Source organism: Pseudoliparis swirei, chromosome 4 (genome assembly GCF_029220125.1).
Source record: "Pseudoliparis swirei isolate HS2019 ecotype Mariana Trench chromosome 4, NWPU_hadal_v1, whole genome shotgun sequence".
NCBI classification, from domain to species: Eukaryota; Metazoa; Chordata; class Actinopteri; order Perciformes; family Liparidae; genus Pseudoliparis; species Pseudoliparis swirei.
In genome coordinates, this window is record NC_079391.1 from 897,086 (window position 1) to 913,461 (window position 16,376).

The window sequence follows — 16,376 nt, forward strand, 5'->3', positions numbered from 1 at the left end:
CATAGAAGTTACACGAGTCATAGAGAAGTTACACGAGTCATAGAGAAGTTACACGAGTCATGGTGAAGTTACACGAGTCATGGTGAAGTTACACGAGTCATGGTGAAGTTACACGAGTCATAGAGAAGTTACACGAGTCATAGAGAAGTTACACGAGTCATAGAGAAGTTACACGAGTCATAGAGAAGTTACACGTGTCATAGAGAAGTTACACGAGTCATAGAGAAGTTACACGAGTCATGGTGAAGTTACACGAGTCATAGAGAAGTTACACGAGTCATGGTGAAGTTACACAGTCATAGAGAAGTTACACGAGTCATAGAGAAGTTACACGAGTCATGGTGAAGTTACACGAGTCATAGAGAAGTTACACGAGTCATAGAGAAGTTACACGAGTCATGGTGAAGTTACACGAGTCATAGAGAAGTTACACGAGTCAGAGAAGTTACACGAGTCATGGTGAAGTTACACGAGTCATAGTGAAGTTACACGAGTCACTTCAGCTCACTAAAGGGGGAGGAGCTTATTACATGATACATGTTAGCATGCAGGTCATGTCTCTCTAGTTGTGGACGAACATGAAGCCCTTTAAAGGGCCCGATTCCCCCCCCCCTCCGTCTCTCTCTCACACTGTATGAGTTTCCTCCTCTTCCACCGCTGGACGACTCACCGTCCGTCTGCTTCCTTTCTTCTTGGTTGCCACGGCTACAGAGGAGTGTAGAGAACATGTGGGATACGTGGAGGTTGCGTAACGCTGTTGTTAAATGGAAAGCAGGGTCAGGGGGGGGGGGGGGGCAGCGGTGTCAGAAAAGTCATTGTGGACTTATATAACAGCTGTGTGTGTGTGTGTGTCCTATTCATTTAGGAGAGTCGTTATCCCCCCCCCCGTAAAGGTTTAGTGGTTTAGTGAAGACAGTTGAGATCTTTAGTGAGTTGAGATTTGGCCTTTTGCATCGCTGCCATGGCAACCAGCAAGCTCAACAATGCAGCGACGTGTGTGTGTGTGTGTGAACACAACTGTGTGCATCCGGCTCGCTCTTGAGCTCTTTTAACCCCTCGTCCTCTCCCTCCAACGCCCACTCACACAAGATATTCTCTCACAGATATGAACGCTTAGTTGCCTTCATGCATATATTTACACACACACACACACACACACACACACACAGTAACTCTGTCTGCAGGGCGACAGCCTGGAGCAAAAAGAACAGAATTGAAAGAATTGAACATCTAAATTCTAACGCCTGAAACCTGAAGCCTGAGTTCACTGTCTGAATCCATCAATAAGATGATGATGATGAGAAGAAGAAGTATTTCACTTCCTGGGCCGAGGTTCTCGTGTATTCAGAGACAAAAGAACCGACTCTCTGCACTCGAGGCTCCACAGCTGCAGTGAATCTGTGTTTGACTGAAGGTTTTGAGGTTGAAGCTTGAAGATATTTTTGGTTTCAGGTGAAGAAGAAAAGTCTACAAGCTTAAAATGTTTTCTAAAAACACAAATGTTTAAACGCCAACCTTCTTGATATGAAAGCTACTGTGTAATACTCCATATAGACCATGATTGAGTGATGTTACTGTCGTAAATATGTCCGTCCCCCCAGAGTGCTCAGGAGCACGGGGCCTTCGTGGCCGTGGTGGCCGGCAGCCTGTGTGTGTTCCTGGCCGTGTTCGTGCTGGTGTGCACGGAGATGCTCTCCCAGCGCTGGCGGCGCCTGCTGGGCCTCGTGGTCTGGGCCACGCACCTCACCATGGGCTACACCTTCATCTTCAGCGGGCCCATCATCCTGCCCTGGGACCAGGTACCTCCACGCGCCTCCTTTGCCTCCACGCGCCTCCTTTACCTCCAGGTCCTGGACACTCTTTAGGCACCGGGAGGGTCTTCTTGAAATGATGCAGCCTTCATGTTTCCAGGTGCCTTTCTTCCTCTTCATCATCTTCACGGTGTACACCATGCTGCCGTTCCAGCTGTGGTACGCCGTGGTGCTGAGCTTCATCTCCTCCCTGTCCCACATCCTGGTCCTCACACTGCGCCTCACCGTTTACGAAGAGCACCGCCATCCTCACCTAGCCAACCAGGTGAGCGGCTGGATCCAAACTGTGAATGAAAACTGTCATTATGAATGAAAACTGTCATTAGGTTGTACAAAGGTTTCTGTAATGTTTATGTATCAGTATGCAGACGTGTGTTAAAGACTTGAAGCCAGAATGTGTTTTATATAGAATTTATATATATATTTATATATATATATATTTCTATACATTTTATAAATATAAAAATAAATATATATGTGTATTTTATACATATGTATATATTTATATATATATATACTTTTTATATAAACTGTATATATATTTTAAATATATTTATATGTATAAAAAAATATATATATTTTATTTATATATGTATTTTTTTATCCATTTATATATATACTTATAATATATATATAAAGTGTATATATTCTTTTAACATATATATAAATAAAAATCATAAATGTATTTTTTTTAATACTGTATATGTATATATTTGTATATATATATACACTTATACTATAAAATATATATACATATATTGAAGGTTATTATTATTATACTGTACATATAGTATATATATGTGTGTGTGTGTATATATATATCTCAAACCAGGTGAAGGAGTCGTCCTCCACCAGGTGTTCATCAGCTGTTTCTCGTGTCCCTGCAGCTGCTGTCCAACGCCGTGGTGTTCCTGTGTGGCAGCGTGGTGGGGGCCTTCCACAAGGTCCTCATGGAGAAGACCCTCAGGCAGACCTTCCAGGACACCCTGAGGTGCCTTAGCATGCGCATGAAGCTGGAGATAGAAAAAAGACAACAGGTTTGTGAACTGGACATCTAAGACAAGTTAGAGACACTGGACGTCTGAGACCAGTTAGAGACACTGGACGTCTGAGACCAGTTAGAGACACTGGGCGTCTCAGACCAGTTAGAGACACTGGGCATCTGAGACCAGTTAGAGACACTGGGCGTCTCAGACCAGTTAGAGACACTGGGCGTCTCAGACCAGTTGGAGACACTGGGCATCTGAGACCAGTTAGAGACACTGGGCGTCTGAGACCAGTTAGAGACACTGGGCGTCTGAGACCAGTTAGAGACACTGGGCGTCTCAGACCAGTTAGAGACACTGGGCGTCTCAGACCAGTTAGAGACACTGGGCGTCTCAGACCAGTTAGAGACACTGGGCGTCTCAGACCAGTTAGAGACGACACTGGGCATCTCAGACCAGTTGGAGACACTGGGCGCCTGAGACCAGTTGGAGACACTGGGCGTCTGAGACCAGTTAGACACTGGGCGTCTGAGACCAGTTGGAGACACTGGGCGTCTGAGACCAGTTGGAGACACTGGGCGTCTCAGACCAGTTAGAGACACTGGGCGTCTCAGACCAGTTAGAGACACTGGGCGTCTGAGACCAGTTAGAGACACTGGGCGTCTCAGACCAGTTAGAGACACTGGGCGTCTCAGACCAGTTGGAGACACTGGGCGTCTCAGACCAGTTAGAGACACTGGGCGTCTCAGACCAGTTGGAGACACTGGGCGTCTCAGACCAGTTGGAGACACTGGGCGTCTCAGACCAGTTGGAGACACTGGGCGTCTCAGACCAGTTAGAGACACTGGGCGTCTCAGACCAGTTAGAGACACTGGGCGTCTCAGACCAGTTGGAGACACTGGGCGTCTCAGACCAGTTAGAGACACTGGGCGTCTCAGACCAGTTAGAGACACTGGGCGTCTCAGACCAGTCATGGACCCTTTGAGCGTAGAGGTCTGCGTTGTGTTTTCTCGGCGTTGCCATGGCGGCTGTGTCTCAGTGAGCGTCTGATTGGAGGCCAGCAGACAGAGGAAACAGCCAATCGGCGGCCGCTCTGCCGTCTCTGTGGCCGGTGTTGACTCTCCGTGGAGGTTTTCATTGAGACCAACAAATCCTCCACAAATTAGATTTCCTGCGATGCTTTTGAAATGAGATCCATCTGCGCCGACTGGCTCCGGCTTCACGGTTTGAGACGGTCGTTTGTTGTGACTGTTGCTCGGCGGGGGGGGGGGGAGAGCAGGACATAAGGGCATGGTGGGGAGCCAATGAGGAGCCAATGAGGAGCCAATGAGGAGCTAATGAAGAGCCAATGAGGAGCTAATGAAGAGCCAATGAGGAGCTAATGAAGAGCCAATGGGGAGCCAATGAGGAGCTAATGAAGAGCCAATGAGGAGCCAATGGGGAGCCAATGGGGAGCCAATGGGGAGCCAATGGAGAGCTATTGAAGAGCCAATGGGGAGCCAATGAGGAGCCAATGAGGAGCTAATGAAGAGCATCATGTGACCGCCATGTGACCGCCATGTGACCGCCATGTGACCGCCATGTGACCGCCATGTGACCGTCATGTGACCGCCATGTGACCGTCATGTGACCGTCACGTGACCGCCACGTGACCGCCACGTGACCGCCACGTGACCGCCACGTGACCGCCATGTGACCGTCACGTGACCGTCATGTGACCGCCACGTGACCGTCACGTGACCGCCACGTGACCGCCACGTGACCGCCACGTGACCGTCATGTGACCGTCATGTGACCGCCACGTGACCGTCATGTGACCGTCATGTGACCGCCATGTGACCGTCACGTGACCGTCATGTGACCGCCACGTGACCGTCACGTGACCGCCACGTGACCGTCATGTGACCGCCATGTGACCGTCACGTGACCGCCATGTGACCGCCATGTGACCGCCATGTGACCGCCATGTGACCGTCACGTGACTGCCACGTGACCGCCATGTGACCGCCATGTGACCGCCACGTGACCGCCACGTGACCGCCACGTGACCGCCATGTGACCGCCATGTGACCGCCATGTGACCGTCACGTGACCGCCATGTGACCGCCATGTGACCGCCATGTGACCGCCATGTGACCGCCATGTGACCGTCACGTGACCGCCACGTGACCGCCACGTGATCGCCACGTGACCGCCACGTGACCGTCACGTGACCGCCACGTGACCGCCATGTGACCGTCATGAGACCGTCATGAGACCGCCATGTGACCGTCATGTGACCGCCATGTGACCGTCATGAGACCGTCATGTGACCGCCATGTGACCGTCATGTGACCGTCACGTGACCGCCATGTGACCGTCATGTGACCGCCATGTGACCGCCACGTGACCGCCATGTGACCGCCACGTGACCGTCACGTGACCGCCTTGTGACCGTCATGTGACCGCCATGTGACCGCCAGGTGACCGCCATGTGACCGCCATGTGACCGCCATGTGACCGTCACGTGACCGTCACGTGACCGTCACGTGACCGCCACGTGACCGCCACGTGACCGCCAGGTGACCGCCATGTGACCGCCATGTGACCGTCACGTGACCGTCACGTGACCGCCACGTGACCGCCACGTGACCGCCACGTGACCGCCAGGTGACCGCCATGTGACCGCCAGGTGACCGCCATGTGACCGCCAGGTGACCGCCATGTGACCGCCATGTGACCGCCATGTGACCGCCATGTGACCGCCATGTGACCGTCACGTGACCGCCACGTGACCGCCACGTGACCGCCACGTGACCGCCAGGTGACCGCCATGTGACCGCCAGGTGACCGCCATGTGACCGCCAGGTGACCGCCACGTGACCGCCAGGTGACCGTCATGTGACCGTCATGTGACCGCCACGTGACCGCCACGTGACCGCCACGTGACCGTCATGTGACCGCCACGTGACCGTCATGTGACCGCCACGTGACCGTCACGTGACCGTCATGTGACCGTCACGTGACCGTCATGTGACCGTCACGTGACCGTCACGTGACCGCCACGTGACCGTCATGTGACCGCCATGTGACCGTCACGTGACCGCCATGTGACCGCCATGTGACCGCCATGTGACCGCCATGTGACCGTCACGTGACCGCCACGTGACCGCCATGTGACCGCCATGTGACCGCCACGTGACCGCCACGTGACCGCCATGTGACCGCCATGTGACCGCCATGTGACCGCCATGTGACCGCCATGTGACCGCCATGTGACCGCCATGTGACCGCCATGTGACCGCCATGTGACCGTCACGTGACCGCCACGTGACCGCCACGTGATCGCCACGTGACCGCCACGTGACCGTCACGTGACCGTCACGTGACCGCCACGTGACCGCCATGTGACCGCCATGTGACCGTCACGTGACCGCCATGTGACCGCCACGTGACCGTCACGTGACCGCCATGTGACCGTCATGTGACCGCCATGTGACCGTCATGTGACCGCCATGTGACCGCCATGTGACCGCCACGTGACCGTCACGTGACCGCCATGTGACCGTCATGTGACCGCCATGTGACCGCCACGTGACCGCCATGTGACCGCCACGTGACCGTCACGTGACCGCCTTGTGACCGTCATGTGACCGCCATGTGACCGCCATGTGACCGTCACGTGACCGTCACGTGACCGCCATGTGACCGCCACGTGACCGTCACGTGACCGCCACGTGACCGCCACGTGACCGTCATGTGACCGCCATGTGACCGCCATGTGACCGCCACGTGACCGCCATGTGACCGTCATGTGACCGCCATGTGACCGTCATGTGACCGTCATGAGACCGTCATGAGACCGCCATGTGACCGTCATGTGACCGTCATGAGACCGTCATGTGACCGTCATGTGACCGTCATGTGACCGTCATGAGACCGTCATGTGACCGTCATGAGACCGTCATGTGACCGTCATGTGACCGTCATGTGACCGCCACGTGACCGCCACGTGACCGTCATGTGACTGCCATTTGACCGCCATGTGACCGTCATGTGACCGTCATGTGACTGCCATGTGACCGCCATGTGACCGCCATGTGACCGCCATGTGACCGTCACGTGACCGCCACGTGACCGCCACGTGACCGCCACGTGACCGCCACGTGACCGCCATGTGACCGCCATGTGACCGCCACGTGACCGTCACGTGACCGTCACGTGACCGCCATGTGACCGTCACGTGACCGCCATGTGACCGCCACGTGACCGCCATTTGACCGCCACGTGACCGCTATGTGACCGTCATGTGACTGCCACGTGACCGCCACGTGACCGTCATGTGACCGCCATGTGACCGCCACGTGACCGCCACGTGACCGCCACGTGACCGCCATGTGACCGTCATGTGACCGTCATGAGACCGTCATGTGACCGCCATGTGACCGTCATGTGACCGTCATGTGACCGTCATGAGACCGCCATGTGACCGCCATGTGACCGTCATGTGACCGCCACGTGACCATCATGTGACCGCCACGTGACCGCCATGGCGGCGCCGTGGCGTCTGGCTGTATTTAGACGTGTGTGGACCTGCTTCAGACACCAGCTGCTCTACACTCACCACTTAAGAGATCACCACAGTGTGAGCTACACCTACTTTTGTACCACAGAAGAAGAAGACTGGGTGATGCTTTCCTACTATAGGACCACAGAAGAAGACTAATAATAATGCAATACACATCCGCTTATTGTTTACTTGTCTCTCTGCCTGCCTCTCTCTCTCTCTCTGTCTCTCTCTCTCTCTCTGCCTGCCTGTCTGTCTGTCTGTCTCTCTCTCTCTCTGCCTGCCTGTCTCTGTCTCTCTCTCTGTCTGTGTCTCTCTCTCTCTTTCTGTCTGTGTGTCTCTCTCTCTCTGTCTCTCTGTCTGTCTGTGTCTCTCTCTCTGCCTGTCTGTCTGCCTGCCTGTCTCTCTCTCTCTGTCTCTCTCTCTCTCTGTCTGTGTCTCTGTCTCTCTCTCTGTCTGTGTCTCTGTCTCTCTCTCTGCCTGTCTGTCTCTCTCTCTCTGTCTCTCTCTCTCTCTCTGTGTCTCTGTCTCTCTGCCTGTCAGTCTGTCTGTCAGTCTGTCTGTCTGTCTGTCTCATGTCATGTCCCCGTGGTTGCAGGAGAACCTGCTGCAGTCGGTGCTGCCCGTCTACATCTCCATGAAGATGAAGCTGGCCATCATGGAGCGCCTCCAGGACTGCAAAGACAAGGAGGAGCAGCAGCGCCTGGTGAAGGACAACAACTTCCACAGCCTGTACGTCAAGAGGCACGAGAACGTCAGGTAGGACCTGCTGGTGAAACTTCTTTCTTTTGGTGAATACACATGAATTAAAACTGTTAAATAATCCCCACCTTGTCCCCCGTCAGAGCGTTAGCCTCACACGGTCCATTAACACTATTACACTTTAAATAAAATGTGCATCCGTCCGTACCATCTGTAGCTTAGTATTTTAACATAAAATAAAGGTGCGCTTCCTTTTAAAATTTCAAAATAAAAGTCAGATTTAACTCTAAGAGGAAGTAGATTAAAACGTCTATAAAATTATTAAAACAATACTATATAAAAAGGCATACATCAAAACCAATAAAGCAGATACAAAAGCAGGCAATCGACACAAAACAATGAACCTCTCATGGGGTTATTTACAGAAGGAAAGACCAAATCAGGATCTTGTAGTCCTGAGAGGGAGACTAAAGCATAATGTGGCTCATCAGATTAGTTTGATCCTAAAGAGCACTTAAAGAGTTTTTTTGAGGTCTTTTTAAGGTCTTTTGGGGGTCTACTGGTACTGGTGACACTGCACTGCCTGTTCTGTCCACCGGGGTGACCTCTCGCCTGTGACTGTCTGGACTCTGAAGGTCCAGAGCTGGTTGTGAGCTTCATGATGCTCCTCTCGTGAGAAGCTGTGGAGTGATGACCTGTCAGGTGCAGGTCTGAGTCCCTCTGCTGGGCGTCACACTGGTGTCCTCATCGTGGGCTTTTTGTGGTGGTTTTGGTCTTTTCTCATATTGATGTTCATAGTTTGAAGTGAACCTCATCTCTCAGTCATCTCCCATCATGCTGTATTTCCGTGGAGCATTTATCTCTCTCAGAACTCTCAGCTCCTCTGGGGCCCCTCAGCCGGCCGGTCGGGTCTCTGTGTAGGTTGGACCTCCAGCTGGTGGTGTCGGGGGTCTCTGAGGTCCCTCTGAGGTCCGCTGACCGGCAGCTTGTAATGACGGCCGGGAGATGATTCAGCAGTGAACCAGACCGGCTTCGTAATGAGTCACTGATCGGGTCCCCGAGAGGTTAACGGAGGAGGAAGTCCTCCGGGCCTGTTCCGGGTCCATAATGGTCCCGATGGTTATGACGGGCTGACGACGCTGTGCAGAGACAGTCAGGCCCAAACTTGGAGAACACAAAGGATGCAATGCATTCCAGACGGACTGCCAGCATCAGCTGCTCCGTATCCGTGTGTGGAGTCGATGAACCGGCCGCTCTGCTGGTTCTGGGGCTCTGGGTTTGAGCTTGGACGCCACAGACAGCCGTCACACGCTGCTCGCCTTCAGTCACCGTGGTGACGCTGTGAAGCACCCGGAGGCCTCTGGAGGCCGCCTGGTCACTCCATCCTGTAACTGTAGCACGTCTTTATTATAAATAATTTTTCTTGATTTTGCAAACACAGGAATGACGAATAATACCTCCAAGAAGTCTGAGTGTACAGAAGTTTACATCCAGTCGTGTGGAGGTTGTGTAGCTGTGACTCACTGACACTGCATGCAGCTTCCAACTGCATCTCTTGGGACATTCAGTGCTGTTGCTATCTTTTTGCATCCTTTTCCCTGTTTGTGAAGGCAGTGATCTCTTCTCTGAAGGCCTGGAGATGATGTCATGAAGGGGTTGAATCATTTTCAGACTGCAGTAAATTCATTAAAGTCATTAAAAGTAGCATTTTGTGTTGAATTTGGATAAAACATTTGTAATATTAGTTTCATTAAACTACTTTAACAATTCTTGTGTAATTTGTTTATTGCAAACTGCTGAGAAATTGTATATTTTGCCAATAAACCTAATGTGCAATGGGGGTTTAATAATTTGTATTCCAACTGTACAAAGATTTAAAATACAGTGAACAACCAGGATAACAGCAACTTACGGTACATTTAAATATAGGATTAATTAAGACTTGGAAACATGCATACATAACTACTTACAAAAAAATATTTAGGAAGAAGGGATGAGGGGGGGGGGTGTCTCCTAGTTCACTATGTAGAATCTTTACAGCGTTAGTAAAGTCTTTATTAGTGTACATGCCAAAAGCAACCACCTGCTGTGTGTTGCAGACGCCTCATGTGTCGCCCTCTCCTCGTCTCTCTCCCTCCTCTCAGTATTCTCTACGCCGACATCGTGGGCTTCACCCGGCTGGCCAGCGACTGCTCCCCCAAAGAGCTCGTCATCATGCTCAACGAGCTGTTTGGGAAGTTCGACCAGATCGCCAAGGTGAGTCCTCGTGTGGCCGACCCCGCCGGGTCGCTCTGACTGCAGCAGTGATGACGTGAACGTGAGAGTTCTCTTCATATGGAGCCGCGACCCCGTCACAGCTCCCTGGTGGCGTGGTCGTGTTGATGCGTCGGCTCCGTCTCTGCTCGGGTATTTGAGTATTTGCTCTGTGTGATGTTTACCGTGTTTTTTTCTCTCGTCATTGTTGCTTGTAGGAAAACGAATGCATGAGAATCAAGATCCTTGGAGATTGTTACTACTGCGTGTCGGGGCTCCCCGTGTCGCTGCCGAAACACGCCAAGAACTGTGTGAAGATGGGCCTGGACATGTGTGAGGCCATCAAGTGAGTTTGAGACAACCGTCAACCATAAAAAAACATATTGAGTCTCTTAAGCGCTGTCTCTTTAAGAGAGGAACGCTGTCTTTTTAAGAGAGGGGCACTGTCTCTAAGAGAGGAGCGTTGTCTCTTCAATAGAGGCGCGTTGTCTCTTTAAGAGAGGAGCACTGTCTCTTTAAGAGAGGGGCGCAGTCTCTTTAAGAGATGAACGCTGTCTCTAATAAAGCGCTGTCTCTTTAACAGGGCATTGTCTCTTTAAGAAAGGAGTGCAGTCTCTTTAAGAGAGGGGCGCTGTCTCTTTAAGATATGAACGCTGTCTCTAAGAAAGCGCTGTCTCTTTAAGAGGGCGTTGTCTCATTAAGAGAGGGGTGGAGCGCTGTCTCTTTAAGAGAGGGGCGGAGCGCTGTCTCTTTAAGAGCGGGGCGGAGTGATGTCTCTTTAACACGTACACAACCAATGGTCTTCGTGTGGCTCGTCTCCAGGCAGGTGCGGGACGCCACGGGCGTGGACATCAACATGCGAGTGGGCGTGCACTCGGGCAACGTGCTCTGCGGCGTCATCGGCCTTCGCAAGTGGCAGTTTGACGTGTGGTCACATGATGTCACGCTGGCCAATCACATGGAGTCCGGAGGCCTCCCGGGGTAGGCTGGGTTCATTTTCATAATTGACGATGCAAAATCGTGATTATTATTGAATATATTTAATAATATTAAAGTTCTTCACCTCAGTATATCGTAAATGTCTTTCCTCCCGGTCATGCTGCTGCCCCTCCCCCGCTCAGCCGTGTGCACATCACGGAGGCCACGCTGAAGCACCTGAACAGGGCGTACGAGGTGGAGGACGGGGCCGGCGCCCTGAGGGACCCCTACCTGAAGGAGCTCAACGTGCAGACCCACCTGGTCATCGACCCCAGGGTGAGTCCTCCGGGAGGCTCCTGTTGCCATGGCGACGGCTGGTGACCCTGGTGGATTGCTTTAATAGAGTTTTAAACATTTCAACGTGTCCTCCTCACCGCTCCGGTTGAACCCTCCGGTTCTTAAACCTTCTTATATCTTCTCAAACCTTCTTAAATCGTCTCAAACCTTCTTAAATCTTCTCAAACCTTCTTAAATCTTCTCAAATCTTCTTAAATCTTCTCAAACCTTCTTAAGCTTTACGGATGTTTTGGGTTTCTGAAGTTTAGTTCCAGCTGCACGGCATTATGCGTTCCTCGTGTTCTTCATCGCCTACGACTCTGCCTCCTCTTCACCAGAACTCTTCGTTGCTTTGTGCATATTTCAAACCGATGTAGCCGAGCCTGCTCACACATCCTTCAGGATCAGATGAAGTTCTACCAGAACCACCAGAACCACACGCCTTCAAACCTCGTGACGGGCCCTCGTGGAGCTGAGGGCTCTTCACGCCCCCCGTCGGCCGCGCCCTGATGACGTGTGTTTGTGCTTCTAGTCTAAGGACCCGTCGTCCAGCAGCCGCAGCGCCCCGAAGCCTCGGGTCAACGACGGGCTGAAGATGAGGGCCTCGGTGCGCATGACCCGGTACCTGGAGTCCTGGGGGGCCGTGAAGCCCTTCGCCCACCTGCAGAGCCGAGAGGGCTTCAGCCCGGACGCCATCGTCAACGGCAAGGCCCGCTGCAAGGTAGGGGGGTGTTGGTGTTGTTGTTGTTGTTGTTGTGAAGGCGACAGCTTGCATCGTCTTGCTGTTTCGGCCAGTATGAGGAACTTTAAAAATCATAATGGATTTTGTAGTTTCCAGATTTTTCGTCTTTGAAGTGAATCTCAAAGCTAAAAGCAGAATACATCAGAATCAGAAACAGTTTTATTGCCAGGAATGTTTACACAAACAAGGATTTTTTTTTGGCGGAAGGTGCAACATTTGGACATGACAAACAAGCAACAATCATCACGACAGAAAGACAACAAATAATGTGAAAGTGTTTGGGTGTGTGCTTCATCGTGATGCCTTCACTGACTGTTGTCTTTCCTCGACCACATCGTGATGCGTTCACTGACTGTTGTCTTTCATCGACCACATCGTGATGCGTTCACTGACTGTTGTCTTTCCTCGACCACATCGTGATGCGTTCACTGACTGTTGTCTTTCATCGACCACATCGTGATGCGTTCACTGACTGATGTCTTTCCTCGACCACATCGTGATGCTTTCACTGACTGTTGTCTTTCCTCGACCACATCGTGATGCGTTCACTGACTGTTGTCTTTCCTCGACCACATCGTGATGCGTTCACTGACTGATGTCTGTCTCCTGCAGGACATCCCTCTGCGCCCGGCGCCCGGCTCCAAGATCACAGAGAGGTGACTGAGATTATTACTGTGACGTAGTAAAGTTAGGAGTCACCGTTAGGAGTGTGTGTATTGTGATATATGTGTGTTGTGATGTGTGTGTGTTGTGACGTGTGTGTGTTTTGATGTGTGTGTGTTGTGATGTGTGTTGTGATGTGTGTGTGTATGGTTGCACTGGCATCAAACTGAGGACCGTCGAGGGTTTTTAAACTTTGGAGTGAGGACCAAAATGCAAAGTGAGGACATTTAGACCGGTCCTCACTTTGTTTTCACTGATATGGCCTCTAGAGGATGGTAACATGCTGATGTGTGTGTTGTGATGTGTGTGTTGTGACGTGTGTGTTGTGACGTGTGTGTTGTGTTGTGTTTGTTGTGATGTGTTTGTTTGTGTTTAATGGTGGACTCCAGCCTGGACGAGTCCCTGGAGGATCCGTTCTCCTTGGCCACGCCTCCCTTCAGCAGCTATAAGTGAGTGAGGCCTCCACAGCCTGAAGGTCTCAGCCTGTTGGCTTCTGACCCCGAAACAATAACAACAACAACACATTGTTAATAAAGATATTAGATACTGTAAATACATTGTGTGTTTCCACCTTCGTTTTAAATAGATAATTATCACCCAGTGATTGTTTTAAAATCAAATATTTAAATATTGTTTATTTGTTGTTGTTTTTTGGGAAGTGAAGGCAAAACATTTCTTAGTTATTATAACAATTAATAAAGATATAACACAAATAAATTCCAAATTAACAAATATAAAGTGCACTAGCCTGTGAGAAGGTGTCTGCCTGGTGTCCTCACACTAACCTCCTCTCTGCTGCCTCGGGGCCCCATGTGGTCTCAAAGTAACCCGTTAGTGGACTGACCTCTGACCTCTGGCTGTGTGTCTGACCCTGTGTGTTTCCTTCCTGATGGAGTCACTCTGAGACGTCTCACACGGCTCTCCCTCTAGACGACTCACTGAAGCTCACGATGTCATTAACCCCGTTGCCTCCTAACACTGGACCCCATGACCCCATGACCTGGTCCTGGTCTGGTTTCCCAGCATCTGTTCCGGTTTCTGCCTCTTCACAATTGTCTCTTCCTAGTTACCTCTTCCTCACTGCTTCTTCCTAATTGCCTCTTCCTAATTGCCTTTTCCTAATTTCCTCTTCCTAATTGCGTCTTCCTAATTGCCTCTTCTTAATTGTATCTTCCGAATTGTTTCTTCCTAGTTGCCTCTTCCTAATTGCCTTTTCTTAATTGTATCTTCCTAATTGCCTCTCCCTAATTGCCTCTTTAATTGCCTCTCCCTAATTGCCTCTGTGATTCCGCTGCAGGAACAAGTCCCAGAAGAGTAAGTTTGATGAAGAGCTTCACAACGAGATGACGACCACCATCGACGAGCTGAGCAGCAAGTGAGACTTGCTTCATCTCTCTTCATCTCACTTCATCTCTCCATCTCACTTCATCTCTCCATCTCACTTCATCTCGCTTCATCTCCCGAGTTCATTTGATAAAATAATGGAACAGAAGATGTTCCCTAAAGTTTAAACTGGCTCTGAATTACAGGGGAGGAATAAGCTCTGACGCTTCTGATCGAATGGAAAACTTGACTTCATGATATATGATCTGTATCTATATGATCTACATCTATATGATCTGCATCTATATTATCTATATGATCTATATCTATATGATCTACATCTATATGATCTATATGATCTATATCTATATGATCTACATCTATATGATCTATATGATCTACATCTATATGATCTACATCTATATGATCTATTTCTATATGATCTGCATCTATATGATCTATATCTATATGATCTGCATCTATATAATCTGCATCTATATGATCTACACTACCGTTCAAAAGTTTGGGATCACTTAGAAATGTCCTTATTTTTCAAAGAAAAGCATTGTTTTTTTCAATGAAGATAACATTAAATCAATCAGAAATACACTCTCTACATTGTTAATGTGGTAAATGACTATTCTAGGTGAAACGTCTGGTTTCTAATGAAATATCTCCAGAGGTGTATAGAGGCCCATTTCCAGCAACTATCACTCCAGTGTTCTAATGGTACATTGTGTTTGATCATCGCCTTAGAAGACTAATGGATGATTAGAAAACCCTTGAAAACCCTTGTGCAATTATGTTAGCACAGCTGAAAACTGTTTTGCTGATGAGAGAAGCTATAAAACTGGCCTTCCTTTGAGCTAGTTGATTATCTGGAGCATCACATTTGTGGGTTCGATAACTCTCAAAATGGCCAGAAAAAAAGAACTTTCATGTGAAATTCGCCAGTCTATTCTTGTTCTTAGAAATGAAGGCTATTCCATGCGAGAAATTGCAAAGAAACTGAAAATGTCCTCCAGCGGTGTGTACTACTCCCTTCAGAGAACAGCACAACGGGCTCTAACCAGAGCAGAAAGAGAAGTGGGAGGCCCCGGTGCACAACTCAGCAAGAAGACAAGTACATTAGAGTCTCTAGTTTGAGAAATAGACGCCTCACAGGTCCTCAACTGGCAGCTTCTTTAAATGGTACCCATAAACGCCAGTGTCAACATCGACAGTGAAGAGGCGACTCCGGGATGCTGGCCTTCTAGGCAGAGTGGCAAAGAAAAGCCATATCTGAGACTGGCCAATCAAAAGAAAAGATTGGTATGGGCAAAAGAACACAGGCATTGGACAGGAAGATTGGAAAAAGGTGTTCTGGACAGATGAATCCAAGTTTGAGGTGTTTGGATCACACAGGAGAACATTTGTGAGACAGAACAGGTGAAAAGATGCTGGAAGAGTGCCTGACACCATCTGTCAAGCATGGTGGAGGTCATGTGATGGTCTGGGGCTGCTTTGGTGCTGGGAAAGTGGGAGGTACCAGGTAAAAGGATTTTAAATAAGGAAGGCTGTCACTCCATTTGGCAACGCCATGCCATACCCTGTGGGCAGCGCTTGATTGGAGCCAATGTCCTCCTCCAACAGGACAATGACCCAAAGCACACCTCCACATTGTGAAGAACTCTTGAGGGAAGAAGCAGGCAGCTTGCTGTCTGTAATGGAGTGGCCAGTCACCAGATCTCAACCATTGAGCTGTTGTGGGAGCAGCTTGACCGTATGGTCCTCAAGAAGTGCCCATCAAGCCAATCCAACTGGTGGAGGTGCTTCAGGAAGCGTGGGGTGACATTTCAACAGATTACCTCAACAAATTAACAGCTAGAATGCCAAAGGTCTGCAATGCTGTCATTGCTGCAAAAGGAGCATTCTTTGACGAAAGCAAAGTTTGAAGAAAAAAATTAATACTTCAAATACAAATCATTATTTCTAACCTTGTCAATGTCTTGACTATATTTTCTATACATTTTGCAACTCATTTGATAAATAAAAGTGAGTTTTCATGGAAAACACGAAATTGTCTGGGTGATCCCAAACTTTTGAACGGTAGTGTA

At 49.8% G+C, this 16,376-nt stretch overlaps 1 protein-coding gene across 4 annotated transcripts in view; it reads left to right on the top strand.

Annotated features, from left to right (window-relative positions):
- adcy7 (adenylate cyclase 7) overlaps window positions 1-16,376 on the top strand; it is a 42,523-nt gene that overhangs the window by 15,203 nt on the left and 10,944 nt on the right. For all 4 annotated transcript variants that reach the window (XM_056413063.1, XM_056413064.1, XM_056413065.1 and 1 more), the window contains exons 3-14: window positions 1,602-1,799; window positions 1,912-2,076; window positions 2,699-2,848; window positions 7,942-8,102; window positions 10,190-10,301; window positions 10,517-10,644; window positions 11,121-11,279; window positions 11,420-11,552; window positions 12,085-12,273; window positions 12,907-12,950; window positions 13,347-13,406; window positions 14,255-14,332. In XM_056413063.1, the coding sequence (XP_056269038.1) occupies window positions 1,602-1,799; window positions 1,912-2,076; window positions 2,699-2,848; window positions 7,942-8,102; window positions 10,190-10,301; window positions 10,517-10,644; window positions 11,121-11,279; window positions 11,420-11,552; window positions 12,085-12,273; window positions 12,907-12,950; window positions 13,347-13,406; window positions 14,255-14,332 (1,577 nt within the window). The remainder of the gene's footprint in view (window positions 1-1,601; window positions 1,800-1,911; window positions 2,077-2,698; window positions 2,849-7,941; window positions 8,103-10,189; window positions 10,302-10,516; window positions 10,645-11,120; window positions 11,280-11,419; window positions 11,553-12,084; window positions 12,274-12,906; window positions 12,951-13,346; window positions 13,407-14,254; window positions 14,333-16,376) is intronic.